General features: G+C 45.3%; 1 protein-coding gene across 1 annotated transcript in view; it reads right to left on the bottom strand.

The window, feature by feature from the left end:
- LOC143791853 (uncharacterized) overlaps nucleotides 1-20,111 on the bottom strand; it is a 239,405-nt gene that overhangs the window by 126,213 nt on the left and 93,081 nt on the right. Inside the window, exon 4 of the mRNA XM_077279269.1 lies at nucleotides 34-78. Within this exon, the coding sequence (XP_077135384.1) occupies nucleotides 34-78 (45 nt within the window). The remainder of the gene's footprint in view (nucleotides 1-33; nucleotides 79-20,111) is intronic.

Genomic DNA, 20,111 nt, shown 5'->3' with positions numbered 1-20,111 from the left:
TTTTAGCAGACGATTTAATTTTCACAAACTTACTGTCAGTAGGTTTCTCTCTGAGGATAATAGTGGTTTCTTTGTGACCTGGCATTACAAATGTATAAAAGAAAACAGAGTAAAATTCCATTTTAAGGACAGTCCCCAATGTACACACCAGTAAGAATCAGAGTGGTCATCCTGAATTTGAGGCATCACCCAGTGCTTAAAATCTGATAACAGTAATTAGCAGAGGACGTTTAAGAGTACACTATGTAAGTATTGGTGTACAAGAACAGCAACAGCAAGGTGTACAAGAACAGCCCCCTGACGAAGCCTTGGGTGAAACGTGCGTTGGGGCTGGTGCGCCAGCACATACGAACTTTACTTCATTTAGCTTCATGTAAGTGCTTTACTTGCTCTTTTTTTCTTTGCTAAAATGGATTTAGCAATAGTCATAGCAATTGTCCTTGACTAGGGGGTATATTTTTAGGGGCTCATTTTTTTAGGCCCAGCTATTCATATATTGTAATATATATATTTCTGTTTTTGTTTTTTTTTAAAGTTTCTACTTATGTACTGGCTTCACCCTTTTTTAGGAATACTCTGTTTGCATCTTACTTACATCTGATTATATATATTTCATTTTTAAAAAATATTGAAATAAAATGTGATGTTTTATGAGACCTGTTTTGCGCTCTGTGTTCTCATGTTGGTTTTATGATTTACCCTAGAGTGTTTGTCTCTCTATAAGGGATTTTTGGTTGTTCGTTTTTTGTTGGTTAGAACGTGAGCCTTGTATAATTTTACAGACAATCATCTTGGCCACCTCATATATAAATTTGACTTACAACTATTTTGCATATGATGTTACTGTATATAGATTCTTGTCATGTCACTGCATTGTTATTGTTTTGCTCCCAGTGGTGAAAAAATATTTTTCTTCTTGTATACTACAAATTACAACCTGTTCTTTCATTCCCTAATAGCTCAGTGTGTTATTTGGTTGATTTCCTAGCGAAAGGTCACTGGGAGAGATGGGTGAACCCAAACAATAAAGTTCGGAGTCCATACCAAACACCTACTTCTCGGGCATGGATCCCAAACATGGACTTCTCCAGGAAGTCCGTGATACTGTTCGGGTTCGGCCATAATTGGAGGCAAAAAGTTTACCTCCGGTCACAAATGCGTCGTCTGAGGGGAGTACTACTCCCATCAGCCTACATCTGCTGTCACTGATAACTGCAAGAGCAGGCGGCCACTGATGGTAGTATTCATCAGCCGGCACCTGCACTATAAAGAATGAATTTTTCTTTTATAAGACACTCTGGATTATAAGATGCACCCCAAATTTGGAGGAGAAAAATAGGAAAAAAATGCAGCCTGCAACAACGGTACCAGTAAGGTACATTCGCAATATAAGGTGCACCCTCATTTCCCCCCCAAATTTGGGGAAAAAAGTGCGTCTTATAAACCAAAAAATACGGTAAATGAATTTTAAAAATGGTGTAGCTTTAGCATGGTTGATAATTAAGAATAGAGCGGTTCTCGTACCAAACTAAACTTTTTTTAACTGTTTGGCTGGACCTGAACATCAATAGGTTTTCCCATCACTAGTCACTGGTTCAAATCGAAGAGCAGCCATGAAGAAGATTTTTCAAGGAAAGAGAATCTGCGTCATCCAGCTCATCAATGGTGGTCTCTCGGCCAAGAAAATTGCTAAACAGCATCATGTGAGTGCCATGACAGTGTCAGGACTGTGAACATTTTTATTACCTTTTGTGCATTACTGCCCTTTTCCAAGATGGCGTCTTTGGTCTCATGTGCACTGTGTCTTCCTACTATAAAACTCCACCCCAGCCTTCAGTCTGTGATAGAGTATTCTGCTTTGAATCCAGCTCCTGACCCTGTTGACTCCCTGGCTGTATACCTGCTCCTGTGAACCTGTGTGGTGATCCTGCTACTCTGCTCTGAGTTCCTGCTGCATACACCAGTTTCCAGTAATCCTCCTTCATCTGCTGCTCGTGTTTACTTCCATCTGCATTTGCTGGACATGTAAGCTGTTGCTGCTCTGCAAAGACCTGAGACTATTACCCAGGCCTCCCTGGTTGTGCTAAGATATTATTTGAACTGCCTTATAAGCATAGCTATCTGTGTTTGGACTAAAACAAGGACTTATTCGTGTCAAGTATCCTCAAGAATAATTGTGCTTCATAGACTTTCTGCGTGATTGCATTTTCCTCTGAAGTTCCCTATAGACTGTTTAAGCTGCGTTTAATATTTACACCAAGTGTTGTGGACTTGAGTTACTCTCTGCACCTGTTTGAATCACCATGTGATAATATAGACTTTACCACTTATAAAACTGTGTCCTGTAGTTGTCTTGTTCCATGAAAAGAGTCTCCTGAGTTGTCCCCTATAATTATTACAGGATACTCTAGCCAGAAAAGAGGAGACTGCTGGAACAATGACTGCAGAAAGCAGATTAGAGCAGGTGTTTTCCATAATTAGATCACTGCAGAAAGATTTGAAAGGTCTGCAAAAGAAGTTTGGAAGCTTTGAACACAATCAACAAGTGTTTGGACAAACTTTGCAGGACTTAAGCACCCACATGGCAGCCCAGGAAAACAAACTTGCTGGCATAGAGTCCCAGTATGGACAGCCTTTTCAGGACATAAGCACGCAAATAGCTGCAAAAGCGATTTTACCCTCTGGGCAACCACCAGCTAGCCCACCTAAGTTGCCCCCATTCAGATTTAATGGTGATCGCGACAAATTTGGATGCTTTGTGAATCAATGTATGCTATATTTTGATGTGCATGATGACCGTTTTCCTACTGATAGATCCAAAGTTTTGTGTGTAATAATGCTGCTGACCTCACGAGTAGGGTTGAGCGAAACGGGTCGATCATTTTCAAAAGTCGCCGACTTTTGGCTAAGTCGGCGTCTCATGAAACCCGATCCGACCCCTGTGCTTGTCGGCCATGCGGTACGCGACTTTCGCGCCAAAGTCGCGTTTCAATGACGCGAAAAGCGCCATTTCTCAGCCAATGAAGGTGAACGCAGAGTGTGGGCAGCGTGATGACATAGATCCTGGTCCCCACCATCTTAGAGAAGGGCATTGCAGTGATTGGCTTGCTGTCTGCGGCGTCACAGGGGCTATAAAGGGGCGTTCCCGCCGACCGCCATCTTACTGCTGCTGATCTGAGCTTAGGGACAGGTTGCTGCCGCTTCGTCAGAAGCAGGGAGAGCGTTAGGCAGGGTCCACTAACCACCAAACCGCTTGTGCTGCAGCGATTTCCACTGTCCAACACCACCTTCGGTGTGCAGGAACAGTGGAAGCTATTTTTTTTTTTTTTTCCCCTCAGCGCTGTAGCTCATTGGGCTGCCCTAGAAGGCTCCGTGATAGCTGTATTGCTGTGTGTACGCCACTGTGGAAACCAACTGCTTTTTTCAAAGCACATATCCTCTTGTTCCTTCCTTTCTGCACAGCTATCTTTTTTGTTTGTCCACACTTTTTATTTAATTTGTGCATCAGTCCACTCCTATTGCTGCCTGCCATACCTGGCTTACATTACTGCAGGGAGATAGTAATTGTAGGACAGTTTTTTTTTTGTTTTGTTTTTTTTTTGTGGGAGATTAAGATTGGCATTTCTGCTACAGTGCCATCCCTGTGTGTGCCATCTCTCACTGAGTGGGCCATAGAAAGCCTATTTATTTTTTCCGTGATTTGTGTTCTAAAATCTACCTCAACACAGAAACACTACATCAATCAGTGGGAGAAAAATATTGGCCTCAGTCAGGGCTTGTGTGCCACTGCTGTGTGTGCGCTATCATTCAGTGGGCTATAGCAAGCCTATATTTTTTTTTTTTTTTTTTTTTTAATATTATTTGGTTTCAAAAGTCTCCCTGAAAAAAAAAAAAAACCTAAAAAAACAGTGGGAGAGTAATATTGCCCTTTCAGCTTGTGTGCCAGTCTTGACTCCTGGGTGTGCCACCTCTCTCCCTCTCATTCAGTGGGCCATAGAAAGCCTATTTATTTTTTTTTTTAAATATTATTGGGTTTCTAAAGTCTCCCTGAAAAAAACAAAAAATACATAAAAAAACAGTGGGAGAGTAATATTGCCCTTTCAGCTTGTGTGCCAGTCTTGACTCCTGGGTGTGCCACCTCTCTCCCTTTCATTCAGTGGGCCATAGAAAGCCTATTTTTTTTTTTTTAATATTATTTGGTTTCTAATTCTCCCTGAAAAAAAAAAAAAAACCTAAAAAAACAGTGGGAGAGTAATATTGCCCTTTCAGCTTGTGTGCCAGTCTTGACTCCTGGGTGTGCCACCTCTCTCCCTCTCATTCAGTGGGCCATAGAAAGCCTATTTATTTTTTTTTTTAAATATTATTGGGTTTCTAAAGTCTCCCTGAAAAAACAAAAAATACATAAAAAAACAGTGGGAGAGTAATATTGCCCTTTCAGCTTGTGTGCCAGTCTTGACTCCTGGGTGTGCCACCTCTCTCCCTTTCATTCAGTGGGCCATAGAAAGCCTATTTATTTTTTCCGTGATTTGTGTTCTAAATTCTACCTCAACACAAAAACACTACATCAATCAGTGGGAGAAAAATATTGGCCTCAGTAAGGGCTTGTGTGCCACTGCTGTGTGTGCTATCTCTCATTCAGTGGGCTATAGCAAGCCTATTTTTTTTTTTTTTTTTTTTTTTTTTAATATTATTTGGTTTCTAAAGTCTCCCTGAAAAAAAAAAAAAACCTAAAAAAACAGTGGGAGAGTAATATTGCCCTTTCAGCTTGTGTGCCAGTCTTGACTCCTGGGTGTGCCACCTCTCTCCCTCTCATTCAGTGGGCCATAGAAAGCCTATTTATTTTTTTTTTTAAATATTATTGGGTTTCTAAAGTCTCCCTGAAAAAAACAAAAAATACATAAAAAAACAGTGGGAGAGTAATATTGCCCTTTCAGCTTGTGTGCCAGTCTTGACTCCTGGGTGTGCCACCTCTCTCCCTCTCATTCAGTGGGCCATAGAAAGCCTATTTATTTTTTTTTTTAAATATTATTGGGTTTCTAAAGTCTCCCTGAAAAAAACAAAAAATACATAAAAAAACAGTGGGAGAGTAATATTGCCCTTTCAGCTTGTGTGCCAGTCTTGACTCCTGGGTGTGCCACCTCTCTCCCTTTCATTCAGTGGGCCATAGAAAGCCTATTTTTTTTTTTTTAATATTATTTGGTTTCTAATTCTCCCTGAAAAAAAAAAAAAAACCTAAAAAAACAGTGGGAGAGTAATATTGCCCTTTCAGCTTGTGTGCCAGTCTTGACTCCTGGGTGTGCCACCTCTCTCCCTCTCATTCAGTGGGCCATAGAAAGCCTATTTATTTTTTTTTTTAAATATTATTGGGTTTCTAAAGTCTCCCTGAAAAAACAAAAAATACATAAAAAAACAGTGGGAGAGTAATATTGCCCTTTCAGCTTGTGTGCCAGTCTTGACTCCTGGGTGTGCCACCTCTCTCCCTTTCATTCAGTGGGCCATAGAAAGCCTATTTATTTTTTCCGTGATTTGTGTTCTAAATTCTACCTCAACACAAAAACACTACATCAATCAGTGGGAGAAAAATATTGGCCTCAGTAAGGGCTTGTGTGCCACTGCTGTGTGTGCTATCTCTCATTCAGTGGGCTATAGCAAGCCTATTTTTTTTTTTTTTTTTTTTTTTTTTAATATTATTTGGTTTCTAAAGTCTCCCTGAAAAAAAAAAAAAACCTAAAAAAACAGTGGGAGAGTAATATTGCCCTTTCAGCTTGTGTGCCAGTCTTGACTCCTGGGTGTGCCACCTCTCTCCCTCTCATTCAGTGGGCCATAGAAAGCCTATTTATTTTTTTTTTTAAATATTATTGGGTTTCTAAAGTCTCCCTGAAAAAAACAAAAAATACATAAAAAAACAGTGGGAGAGTAATATTGCCCTTTCAGCTTGTGTGCCAGTCTTGACTCCTGGGTGTGCCACCTCTCTCCCTCTCATTCAGTGGGCCATAGAAAGCCTATTTTTTTTTTTTTTAATATTATTTGGTTTCTAATTCTCCCTGAAAAAAAAAAAAAAACCTAAAAAAACAGTGGGAGAGTAATATTGCCCTTTCAGCTTGTGTGCCAGTCTTGACTCCTGGTTGTGCCACCTCTCTCTCTCTAATTGTGGGCCATAGAAAGCCTTTTTTTTTTTTTTTTAATATTATTTGGTTTCTAAAGTCTCCCTGAGAAAAAAAAATAAATAAATTAGGTGGGAGATTAATATTGACATTAGTGCTTGAGTGACAGTCCTGCGTGTGTGTCATCTCTGTGATTTTGTGCCACAGAAAACAGAGTGTGTAACATTGTGCCTGATTTTCCTTGTGGTCTCACCAACCTGTTAAGGGATATTGAAATCATACTGAAGTTATAGCTCACCGTGTAAGTTGTTTGATAGCAACAAATAAAGTTACTTTGGTTAAGATTTTAAAACAATGAGGAAGTCTGGTGCAAGAGGTCGTCGTGGGCGTTCATTGTCAGCTGGTAATGATGGTAGTGGTAGTGGAGCATCAGGTGGTCGTGGGGATAAAAATATTCCACCTAAGTCTGGAGCTGTGGAGCCAGTTTCGTCGTCAGGCTACACAAGGCCTCGAACGCTCTCTTTTCTGGGAGTAGGAAAACCGCTTTTAAAGGCGGAGCAGCAACAGCAAGTTTTGGCTTACATTGCAGACTCAGCCTCTAGCTCTTTTGCCTCCTCTTCCGAAACTGGTAAATGTAAAAGCAGCGCGTCGCTTGTGGATGTTCACGGTCAGGGACAAGTCGCTTCCTTGTCCTCCTCAGCAAAAACTACAACAAGAGAGAAGGATGCAGCAGGCGACACAACGGGTCACTCCATGGAGCTCTTTACACATACCGTCCCTGGCTTAGAAAGTGAAACATTTAACAGGCCATGCCCATTACAAGTATATTCTGACATGGAGTGCACTGATGCACAGCCACAGCCAGAGTACTATGCTGCTCCTTTGACTCAGACCACCACATTGCCCTCTCAGGGTACAGATCCACAATCAGACCCTGATGAGACTATGTTGCCCCGCCACGAACGCTATACCACCGACCGACACAGTGACACAGACGAAGTTGCACACGAGCTCGAAGAGGAGGTAATAGATGACCCAGTTATTGACCCCGATTGGCAGCCATTGGGGGAACAGGGTGCAGGCGGCAGTAGTTCAGAAGCGGAGGTGGAGGAGGGGCCGCAGCAGGCATCAACATCGCAACAGGTTCCATCTGCCGGGCCCGTATCTGGACCAAAACGCGTGTCAAAGCCAAAACCTGTTGGAGCACAGCGTTGCCATCCGGTTAAAGCTCAGTCTGCAATCCCTGAAAAGGGATCAGAGTCTAGGAAGAGTGCAGTCTGGCATTTTTTTAAACAACATCCAACTGATCAGCGCAAAGTCATCTGTCAAAAATGTTCAACTAGCTTAAGCAGAGGTCAGAATCTGAAAAGTCTAAATACTAGTTGCATGCATAGACACTTAACCACCATGCATTCTCAAGCCTGGACTAACTACCAAACGTCCCTCAAGGTTGTAGCACCCTCGGCCAATGAAGCTAGTCAGCAACGCAACATCCCTTCCGTCACTGTAAGGCCACCATTTTCCGCACCACCGGCAGTATCTGTGCAGGTTTCTTTGCCAGCCAAAAGCAGTCAGGGTCAGGGAATCACCAGTTTTGTAGGAGGAAATATTGCATGTAGGGCACCGGCGGAAACAATACCGTCTCCAACCGTCTCTCAGTCTGCCATGTCCACCGGCACACCCGAAAGTTCCACGATCTACAGCTCTCCAGTCCAGCTCACCCTACATGAGACTCTGGTTAGAAAAAGGAAGTACTTATCCTCGCATCCGCGTACACAGGGTTTTAACGCCCACATAGCTAGACTAATCTCGTTAGAGATGATGCCCTACCGGTTAGTTGAAAGCGAAGCTTTCAAAGCCCTGATGGAGTACGCTGAACCACGATACGAGCTACCCAGTCGACACTTTTTTTCCAGAAAAGCCATCCCAGCCCTGCACCAGCATGTTAAACAGCGCATCGTCCATGCACTCAGGCAATCTGTGAGTACAAAGGTGCACCTGACTACAGATGCATGGACCAGTAGGCATGGCCAGGGACGTTATGTGTCCATCACGGCACACTGGGTGAATGTGGTGGATGCAGGGTCCACAGGCGACATCAATTTAGGGACAGTTGTGCCTAGCCCACGGTCTAGGAAACAGTTGGCTGTAGGCGTTCGCACCCCCTCCTCCTCCTCCTCGTCCTCCTGCAGAAGCTACAGCTCTTCCACAGAACGCAGTCGGCCAACCACTCCATCGGCAGATGACACTGTTGCACACCAGTTGTCCCATTATGGGCCAGCTACTGCCAAGCGTCAGCAGGCTGTATTGGCTATGAAGTGTTTGGGCGACAACAGACACACCGCGGAAGTTCTGTCCGAGTTCTTGCAACAAGAAACGCAGTCGTGGCTGGGCACAGTAGATCTTGAGGCAGGCAAGGTAGTGAGTGATAACGGAAGGAATTTCATGGCTGCCATCTCCCTTTCCCAACTGAAACACATTCCTTGCCTGGCTCACACCTTAAACCTGGTGGTGCAGTGCTTATTGAAAACTTATCCTGGGTTCTCCGACCTGCTCCTCAAAGTGCGTGCACTTTGCTCACATATCCGACGTTCGCCTGTACACGCCAGCCGTATGCAGACCTATCAGCGGTCTTTGAACCTTCCCCAGCATCGCCTAATCATAGACGTTGCAACAAGGTGGAACTCAACACTGCACATGCTTCAGAGACTGTGCGAACAGAGGCGTGCTGTTATTTATTTGTGGGAGGATACACGGGCAGGCAGTAGGATGGCAGACATGGAGTTGTCAGGTGTGCAGTGGTCGAAGATACAAGACATGTGTCAAGTCCTTCAGTGTTTTGAGGAATGCACACGGCTGGTTAGTGCAGACAACGCCGTAATAAGCATGAGCATCCCCCTAATGCGTCTGCTGATGCAAAGTTTGACGCACATAAAGGAGCAGGCGTCTGCACCAGAGGAAGAGGGAAGCCTTGATGACAGTCAGCCATTGTCTGGTCAGGGCAGTGTACAGGACGAGGTAGCGGGCGAAGAGGAGGTGGAGGACGAGGAGGATGATGGGGATGAGTATATTTTTAATGCGGAAACTTTCACGGGGGCACAGGAAATTGGTTGCGTGTCACGGCCGGGTTCTGGTTTTTTGAGGGACACAAGTGACGTAGATTTGCCTGCAACTGCCCCTCAACCAATCACAACCGGAGATTTGACAAGTGGAACTTTGGCCCACATGGCGGATTATGCCTTACGTATCCTACAAAGGGACACACGCATTACGAAAATGATGAACGATGACGATTACTGGTTGGCCTGCCTCCTTGATCCACGCTATAAAGGCAAATTGCAAAATGTTATGCCACATGAGAACTTGGAACTAATATTAGCAACCAAACAATCAACTCTTGTTGACCGTTTGCTTCAGGCATTCCCAGCACACAGCGCACGTGATCGTTCTCACACGAGCTCCAGGGGGCAGCAGACTAGGAGTGTTAGGGGTGCACACATCAGAAGTGGCGTTGGACAGAGGGGTTTTCTGACCAGGTTGTGGAGTGATTTTGCTATGACCGCAGACAGGACAGGTACTGCTGCATCAATTGAAAGTGACAGGAGACAACATTTGTCCAGTATGGTTACTAACTATTTTTCATCCCTTATCGATGTTCTCCCTCAACCGTCATTCCCATTTGATTACTGGGCCTCCAAATTAGACACCTGGCCAGAATTGGCAGAATATGCATTGCAGGAGCTTGCTTGCCCGGCAGCAAGTGTCCTATCAGAAAGAGTATTCAGTGCTGCAGGGTCAATATTAACCGAAAAAAGGACTCGTCTGGCTACCCAAAATGTTGACGATCTAACATTCATTAAAATGAACCACAACTGGATTTCAAAATCTTTTGCCCCACCTTGCCCGGCCGACACCTAGCTTTCCTATGAAAAGCTCTTGCCTGTGAATTACTTTTCTAATGTCTAATTTGCTGCTGCAGATTGTACAGCATACGACATGTTTACACCTCCCTAAATGGCCAAACTCCCCACACGGGGCCGTGGTATCGCGACTTGGCGCAAGCACCCGTGAGACTGCTGTTTGTCTGAAGAGGTGGGTGTGCTCGCTTTTGGTTGACGGCATTGCTACTGGGTCCCTCATAGTACAATGTAGTGTCTCTGGCGGTGGTGGTGCGCACCCAACGTCAGACACACCGTTGTAACATGAGTGGCCCTGGGGCGGTCCCGCCGGCCTCAAGAGAGTTCCCCCCTACCCCAGCTCAAACTGGGCTGTACTACGTGCAAAATTATGTCGCACAGCTCCACCAATCTTTAGTCTATTCGCTGACATCATTCAATGTCTGGCACTGACAATACAAATTTGTAGACATCTATGATGCAACTTAAAGTAGTCTGTGTCTGTGTCCTATATTGGCACCATTAAATAGTTACTGCCAAATTACTATGTCAGAAACACAGCAGATGAGCCCACCCCTGTACCTAAGTATGCCATCTTTTTTTTTGTTTTGGTTGTTTTGCGAGACATTAACATCTATTTATATTTTGGGAGTACTGGGACAGACACTCCTTGCACTACTCCTCCACTCAGCACCAAGCTGCCTGCCCGTGTATCCATGTAACCGCTGTAAAACTGCCATGAGCCTATTGTTTGTTATTTTAGGCCTTTGATAGCCTGTCTGCGGTCCCTACTCCTCCACTGACCACCAAGCTGCCTGCCCGTGTATCCATGTAACCGCTGTAAAACTGCCATGAGCCTATTGTTTGTTATTTTAGGCCTTTGAAGCCTTTCTGCGCTCCCTCCTTCCACTAGTCCTCCACTGACCAGACCACTGCTGCCCGTGTACCCCTGGAACCAATTTTAAAGTGCCTACAGCCAGCCCATTTTATTGTGTTAGGCCTTCGAAGCCTGTCTGCGGTCCATACTTCCACTAGGCCTCCACTGACCAGACCACTGCTGCCCGTGTACCCCTGGAACCAATTTTAAAGTGCCTACAGCCAGCCCATTTTATTGTGTTAGGCCTTCGAAGCCTGTCTGCGGTCCCTCCTTCCACTAGGCCTCCACTGACCAGACCACTGCTGCCCGTGTACCCCTGGAACCAATTTTAAAGTGCCTACAGCCAGCCCATTTTATTGTGTTAGGCCTTCGAAGCCTGTCTGCGGTCCCTCCTTCCACTAGGCCTCCACTGACCAGACCACTGCTGCCCGTGTACCCCTGGAACCAATTTTAAAGTGCCTACAGCCAGCCCATTTTATTGTGTTAGGCCTTCGAAGCCTGTCTGCGGTCCATACTTCCACTAGGCCTCCACTGACCAGACCACTGCTGCCCGTGTACCCCTGGAACCAATTTTAAAGTGCCTACAGCCAGCCCATTTTATTGTGTTAGGCCTTCGAAGCCTGTCTGCGGTCCCTCCTTCCACTAGGCCTCCACTGACCAGACCACTGCTGCCCGTGTACCCCTGGAACCAATTTTAAAGTGCCTACAGCCAGCCCATTTTATTGTGTTAGGCCTTCGAAGCCTGTCTGCGGTCCCTCCTTCCACTAGGCCTCCACTGACCAGACCACTGCTGCCCGTGTACCCCTGGAACCAATTTTAAAGTGCCTACAGCCAGCCCATTTTATTGTGTTAGGCCTTCGAAGCCTGTCTGCGGTCCATACTTCCACTAGGCCTCCACTGACCAGACCACTGCTGCCCGTGTACCCCTGGAACCAATTTTAAAGTGCCTACAGCCAGCCCATTTTATTGTGTTAGGCCTTCGAAGCCTGTCTGCGGTCCATACTTCCACTAGGCCTCCACTGACCAGACCACTGCTGCCCGTGTACCCCTGGAACCAATTTTAAAGTGCCTACAGCCAGCCCATTTTATTGTGTTAGGCCTTCGAAGCCTGTCTGCGGTCCATACTTCCACTAGTCCTCCACTGACCAGACCACTGCTGCCCGTGTACCCCTGGAACCAATTTTAAAGTGCCTACAGCCAGCCCATTTTATTGTGTTAGGCCTTCGAAGCCTGTCTGCGGTCCATACTTTAAATACTCCTCCACTCACCACCAAGCTGCCTGCCCGTGTATCCATGTAACCGCTGTAAAACTGCCATGAGCCTATTGTTTGTTATGTTAGGCCTTTGATAGCCTGTCTGCGGTCCTTACTTTAAATACTCCTCCACTCACCACCTAGCTGCCTGTGTATCCATGTAACCGATGTAAAACTGCCATGACTGCCTACTGTTTGTTATTTTAGGCCTTTGATAGCCTGTCTGCGGCCCCTACTTGCAATACTCCTCCACTGACCACAATGCTGCCTGGAGTGCCTGCCTGTGTATCCATGTAACCGATGTAAAACTGCCATGACTGCCTACTGTTTGTTATTTTAGGCCTTTGATAGCCTGTCTGCGGCCCCTACTTGCAATACTCCTCCACTGAGCACAATGCTGCCTGGAGTGCCTGCCTGTGTATCCATGTAACCGATGTAAAACTGCCATGACTGCCTACTGTTTGTTATTTTAGGCCTTTGATAGCCTGTCTGCAGCCCCTACTTGCAATACTCCTCCACTGACCACACCAATGCTGCCCGTGTACCCCTGGAACCTATTTAAAAGTTCATAGAGCCTAGTTATATATTTTATTTACTATTAATAAGGCCATGATGGACTACGCTGTACCACGCTACAAGCTAACCAGTCGACACTTCTTTTGCGAGAAAAGCCATCCCAACCCTCCACCAGCATGTAGAAGACCGCATTGTCCATGCACTCTGGCAATCTGTGAGTACAAAGGTGCACCTGACAACAGACGCATGGACCTGTAGGCATGGCCACGGAAGATTACGTGTCCATTACGGCGCAATGGGTTAATGTGGTGGATGCATGGTCCACAGGGGACAGCCTACTAAGTCTGTCTGCAGTCCCTAATTCAAATTGTCCTCCACTGTCTAAATCGGAACTTCCACCTTCTGGCTTTCGGCCTATAGTATCAGAAATTAAACTGCATTTGGCCTTCAACTTTGGTTAGGGCCTACTAACGGCTTCTGCCCCTCCCTGGTGTTGTCCTCAACTAAATAAAGCTGAGCTTCAACCTTCCGGCTCTCATTAAGTGGTTTTTAAAAAAAAAAAATTGGTGGTTAGGGCCTACTAACGGCTTCTGCCCCTCCCTGGTGTTGTCCTCAACTAAATAAAGCTGAGCTTCAACCTTCCGGCTCTCATTATGTGGTTTAAAAAAAAAAAATGGTGGTTAGGGCCTACTAACGGCTTCTGCCCCTCCCTGGTGTTGTCCTCAACTAAATAAAGCTGAGCTTCAACCTTCCGGCTCTCATTAAGTGGTTTTAAAAAAAAAATGGTGGTTAGGGCCTACTAACGGCTTCTGCCCCTCCCTGGTGTTGTCCTCAACTAAATAAAGCTGAGCTTCAACCTTCCGGCTCTCATTAAGTGGTTTTTAAAAAAAAATGGTGGTTAGGGCCTACTAACGGCTTCTGCCCCTCCCTGGTGTTGTCCTCAACTAAATAAAGCTGAGCTTCAACCTTCCGGCTCTCATTAAGTGGTTTTAAAAAAAAAAAAATTGGTGGTTAGGGCCTACTAACGGCTTCTGCCCCTCCCTGGTGTTGTCCTCAACTAAATAAAGCTGAGCTTCAACCTTCCGGCTCTCATTATGTGGTTTAAAAAAAAAAAATGGTGGTTAGGGCCTACTAACGGCTTCTGCCCCTCCCTGGTGTTGTCCTCAACTAAATAAAGCTGAGCTTCAACCTTCCGGCTCTCATTAAGTGGTTTTAAAAAAAAAATGGTGGTTAGGGCCTACTAACGGCTTCTGCCCCTCCCTGGTGTTGTCCTCAACTAAATAAAGCTGAGCTTCAACCTTCCGGCTCTCATTATGTGGTTTTAAAAAAAAAAAAAATGGTGGTTAGGGCCTACTAACGGCTTCTGCCCCTCCCTGGTGTTGTCCTCAACTAAATAAAGCTGAGCTTCAACCTTCCGGCTCTCATTAAGTGGTTTTAAAAAAAAAATGGTGGTTAGGGCCTACTAACGGCTTCTGCCCCTCCCTGGTGTTGTCCTCAACTAAATAAAGCTGAGCTTCAACCTTCCGGCTCTCATTATGTGGTTTTAAAAAAAAAATGGTGGTTAGGGCCTACTAACGGCTTCTGCCCCTCCCTGGTGTTGTCCTCAACTAAATAAAGCTGAGCTTCAACCTTCCGGCTCTCATTAAGTGGTTTTAAAAAAAAAAAAAATGGTGGTTAGGGCCTACTAACGGCTTCTGCCCCTCCCTGGTGTTGCCCTCAACTAAATAAAGCTGAGCTTCAACCTTCTGCTCCAAATTACCATTTTAAAAAATGCAATAGGCTTTTCCGGCCTACTAAAGGTGTCTGCCCCTCCCTGGTGTTGTCCTCAACTGAACAAAGCTGAGCTTCCACATTCTGGCTTTCGCCCTATACTATCAGATATTAAACTGCATTTGGCCTACTAGTGTGGTTAGGCCCTTGAAACAGTGTCTGCTGCTCTTGGGTTTGCTACTCCACTGAACAAAGCAATGCCGCCTGTTTAGTCCTGTTACCAATTTTGAACTGCATGTAGCCTACTTTATTCTTTGGCCCTATATCTGTTTCCTCCTCATCCTGCCCATTGCCCAGCCACTGCTAAATGAGTCTGCTGGTACATTGACCTAGACCACTACATTCCCCTTGTACTCTACACAGCCAGAATCTGACCCTGCTGAAAGTAAGGTTCCCCTTCCCGCATGTTATACCACCTTACACAGGGACAAAGAGGAAGGTGCAGATGAAAGTGCAGGTTCCTTCATCAGGTGGGGGGGCATACTCGTTGGCGACGTCACTGGCACAGGGCCCCTCAGAGTACGCAAAAGTGTCGCTGCTGGTGGGAGGCGCCCCCGCCATGCAAACACACCGCCGTACTTTGAGGGGCCCTGTGCCAGTGGCAATGCGAACGAGTGGGCCCCCCCTGCTTGCTCAGGATCACAGCACTTGCAACTTTTAAATACTTACCTTTCCCTGCAACACCGCCGTGACGTAGTCCGCATTTCCTGGGCCCACGAAAAACTTGAGCCAGCCCTACTCCCCCCACAACTTTCCCCCAATTCCTTATGCCCAACTATTATTATACAGTTAATTAAGATTGGCAAGCTTCAGAAACAAGAATGGATGTTTTTGGCATTAAAATGGGCACTGTAGGTGTTTTCCTGGCCTCCACTCACTGCCGACTATGCTTCCCCATTGACTTGCATTGGGTTTCGTGTTTCGGTCGATCCCCGACTTTTAGCGATAATCGGCCGACTGCACTCGACTCGACTCTGGACAAAATCGGGTTTCCCAAAACCCTACTCGATCTTAAAAAAATGAAAGTCGCTCAACCCTACTCACGAGCGCTCGCCTGGGCGAATCCGATGATTGAGTCTCGTGACCCACGGTTAAATAACTTGGATGATTTCTTGGCCGCTATGGCATTAATGTTTGATGATCCTAATCGCCGTGCAACCGCTGAATTTGCTTTATTGTCTTTACGCCAGGCTAAACGTTCTGTTATTGAGTATGCTACTGAATTCAGGAGATTAGCGGTAGATACCAATTGGGACAGTTATCCACAATTGCCTATTTTTAAAAGGGGTTTGTCTAGTATTGTAAAAGATGAATTAGCTCGCTCTGAATCATCGTGAGAGCTAGAAATGTTTATACAGCATTGTGTGCGCACAGACATTCGCCTTACTGAGCGTAGGCAGGAGAAGTTTGCTGCATATAACCATATTTCTAACTTTTCCCTTCCTTCCAAAGAGCCTGCAGGTAAAACCTCACGGGAGGTGGAGGAGGTGCCCATGCAAATTAATTCCGTTCAGAGGGGCGAGAGTAATGAGCGCCGGGAGCATCGCCTTCGTGAAAGTCTATGTTTCTACTGCGGTCAGTCTGACCACTTTTTAATCAACTTCCCCAAGTGTCCCAGGTGGCCTAACAAGGTGCTAGCAGCGGTAGGAGAATATGACAACTGTGATGATGAATGTGACATCTCTGAATGTAGCCTGCCTTTAAACGCTGTATTCCATTCACTTTCTATGACTTCACCCCCAAAGGAGCTTAGGGAAAAGAACTCTCACTGTTCTCTCCCTATTACGATCCTGTGTTCAGGACAGTGGATTTCCAGTGCAGCTATGTTTGACTCTGGTGCAGGTGGCAATTTCATGGATATTGCATTTGCCAAGGAACATGGTATTGAAATTCAGCAAAGAGCCTCTCCAATTACCATGGAAACAGTGGATGGGTCAACTTTAATCTCTGGGCCTGTGGATCAGGAGACCGTACCCCATGAAATTTTGTTGGAGCCTAATCATCAGGAGCAACTTTCTTTCTTGCTAATTTCTTCTCATTTTCCTGTGATTTTAGGCATTCCTTGGTTGCATTCTCAGAACCCAATTATCAACTGGGAGACCAAGGAGATTATCTTTCCAACAAGGAGCAACTCAGCGTTAATTGAAGCTGTCCCCGAGTCCACAGCTACGGAACCACCTGTACAGGTATTTACTTTACCTTCAGCATATAAAGAGTTCTCTGACATCTGTGACAAGAAGAATGCAGAACTTCCTCCACACAGGAATTATGACTGTCCCATTGAGCTGCTTCCTGGTGCAGCTATTCCTTTTAGTAACGTATACCCTTTGGCGGCACCTGAGCTTCAAGCCTTAAAGGAGTATATTGATTAAAATCTGGCCAAAGGCTTCATACGTCCTTCTTCCTCACCAGCAGGGGCACCTATATTTTTTCTAAAAAAGAAGGATGGGACCGAGACCCTGTGTTGACTAATGGGAACTCAATAAGGTAACCATACGAACCAGTTACCCTTTGCCTCTGATTCCCGAATTAAAGGAATGAGTCCGCCATGCTAAGGTGTTCTCTAAACTGGATCTTCGTGGGGATTATAATTTGGTGTTTATTCGTCCAGGGGGTGAGTGGAAGACAGCATTCAGATGCCAGTATGGACACTTTGAATATCTTGTGATGCCCTTCGGGCTTTGTAATGCCCCTGCAACGTTTCAACACCTTGCTAATGACATTTTCAGAGATTTTTTGGACCAGTTTGTGGTGATCTATTTGGACGATATACTAATATTTTCTGACTATCTACAGGAAGATGAAGAACATGTCAAAACTGTTTTAAGATGTCTGAAAGAGAACCATCTGTATATTAAGTCAGAGAAATGCGAGTTCCATCATTCTGAGATACAGTTCTTAGGTTATATCATCTCTCCCCAGGGGCTGAACATGGAATCTGGTAAGATTCAGGCTATCCTTGACTGGCCGGTACCCAAGAACATTAAGGAGGTCTAATGTTTTATTGGTTTTGCAAATTTCTACAGACGCTTCATTCGAAATTTTTCTGATATTGTCCATCCCATTACTTCCTTGACAAAGAAGGAAAAGCCCTTTAAGTGGTCATCACAGGCTCAAGAAGCTTTTGATCGGCTTAAGATCTGTTTCACCTCAGCACCGCTGTTGATACACCCAGATCCAACACTTTCTTTCATCGTGGAGGTGGACACTTCTGATAATGCTTTGGGGGCTATTCTCTCCCAAAAAACTGGAGAGAAGGGTCTGCTACATCCTTGTGCTTTCTTTTCCCATAGACTAACCTCAGCAGAGAAAAATTACGACGAGAGAGACAAGGAATTGCTGGCTATTATTGCGGCTTTCAAAGAATGGAGGCATCATCTGCAAGGACCTGCACAACAGATTATAGTGCTAACTGACCATCGCAATTTAGAGTTCCTTAGATCCGCTAGATGTCTTTCTCCTTGTCAGGCTCATTTGAACTTATTTTTAAATCAATTTAACTTTGTTATCTCGTACTGTCCAGGTTCTCAGCATGGGAAGGCTGATGCTTTATCCCTAATCCATGCTGCGGATTCCGTACCTGGAGCCCCATCCAAGACCATTCTATCTGATGCCAATTTCATCTGAGTTATCCATGATCAGGACTTGTGGAAGGAGTCCAGGGAGGCTTATGACTGTGATGTATTTCTGGCCAACCCACCTGTGGATATTAATCTTGTCTTTAAGGGTGGCATGTGGTTCAGAGATCGACATATCTACGTTCCTGAGGTCGTCTGTCTGCAGATCCTCAAGTTGGTACATGACTCCAAGTTGGCTGGTCACAGGGGGGTACAGAAGACACAACAGTTCCTGAGCCGATTCTTCTGGTGGCCAACTTGCCTGAAGGATACCAAGGACTATGTTCTCTCTTGCGAGGTATGTGCTCGTTACAAGACTCCTCATGTGGCACCTACAGGTCTTCTACAACCATTACCTGTTCCGTCCCACCCTTGGGGGTCTATATCAATGGACTTTATTGTGGAGCTGCCTACAGCAGGGGGCATGAATACAATCATTGTGGTAGTTAATTGCCTGACTAAAGCTGCTCATTTTTTTCCATGCACCGGCCTCCCTTCAGCTAAAGATACAGTGAACTTGGTAATACAGAATGTCTTTCGGTTGCATGGGGTCCCAGATGAGATCATCTCTGACCGTGGAGTACAGTTCACTTCAAGATTCTGGAAGGGGTTTTGCTCTGCACTCAATAGTAATGTCTGTCTCTCTTCCGCTTACCATCCACCGACAAATGGTCAGACTGAGCGGACCTAACCAGACGCTGGAACAATATCTAAGATGCCATGTCAGCCATCTCCAGGATGATTGGTTGGAGTTGCTGCCGTTAGCCGAATTTTCATATAACAATTCTCAGAGCGCCTCCACTAAATTTACACCTTTCTTTGCCAATCTGGGTTATCATCCATGTATCTTACCTAGGTCTCCAATTAATTCTCCGGTTCCGTCAGTGGAGGAAAGGCTGACTGCGATGAGGCAAAATCTGGAGGTTCTGAAGGAATCCCTGACCACAGCTCAAGAACGTTATAAGAGATCGGGTGATAGATTCCGTAATCCTGCACCCATGTTCAAGGTAGGAGATTCCGTGTGGTTAGCAACTAAGAATCTGAAGTTAAATGTTCCTTCACAAAAACATGGACAGAAATTCATTGGCCCTTTCAAGATAAATGGTAATGTGAGCTCTGTCGCCTGCCGGCTGAAGCTGCCTAGGACTATGAAGGTACACCCAGTTTTTCATGTATCTTTACTAAAGCCTGTATCTCCTAATACCTTCCAGGGACATGTTGTGCCAACTCCGCAGCCTGTGGTGATTGATGGGCAAGAACAATTTGTGGTGGAGGAAATTATTGATTCCAGGATTCGCAGGAATCGGCTCCAATATCTGATAAGATGGCAGGGATATCCCCCTGAGGAAGACTCTTGGGAACCTGTGGAAAACATCAATGCCCAACAGAAGATTTCTCATTTTCATCAGAGATTCCCTGAGAAACCAGGTCCAGGATCATCCTGAAGCCGCTTCTAAGGAGGGAGTAATGTCAGGACTCTGAACATTTTGATTACCTTTTGTGCATTACTGCCCTTTTCCAAGATGGCGTCTTTGGTCTCATGTGCACTGTGTCTTCCTGCTATAAAACTCCACCCCAGCCTTCAGTCTGTGCTAGAGTATTCTGCCTTGCATCCAGCTCCTGACCCTGTTGACTCCCTGGCTGTATACCTGCTCCTGTGAACCTGTGTGGTGATCCTGCTACTCTGCTGTGTTCCTGCTGCATACACCAGTTTCCAGTAATCCTCCTTCATCTGCTGCTCATGTTTACTTCCATCTGCATTTGCTGGACATGTAAGCTGTTGCTGCTCTGCAAAGACCTGAGACTATTACCCAGGCCTCCCTGGTTGTGCTAAGATATTATATGAACTGCCTTATAAGCATAGCTATCTGTGTTTGGACTAAAACAAGGACTTATTCGTGTCAAGTATCCTCAAGAATAATTGTGCTTCATAGACTTTCTGCGTGATTGCATTTTCCTCTGAAGTTCCCTATAGACTGTTTAAGCTGCGTTTAATATTTACACCAAGTGTTGTGGACTTGAGTTACTCTCTGCACCTGTTTCAATCACCGTGTGATAATATAGACTTTACCACTTAT

The sequence above is a fragment of the Ranitomeya variabilis genome, chromosome 1, assembly GCF_051348905.1.
Source record: "Ranitomeya variabilis isolate aRanVar5 chromosome 1, aRanVar5.hap1, whole genome shotgun sequence".
NCBI lineage: Eukaryota > Metazoa > Chordata > Amphibia > Anura > Dendrobatidae > Ranitomeya > Ranitomeya variabilis.
The sequence above is the reverse complement of the archived record's forward strand: the minus strand, read 5'-3'. Positions and strand labels throughout refer to the sequence as shown.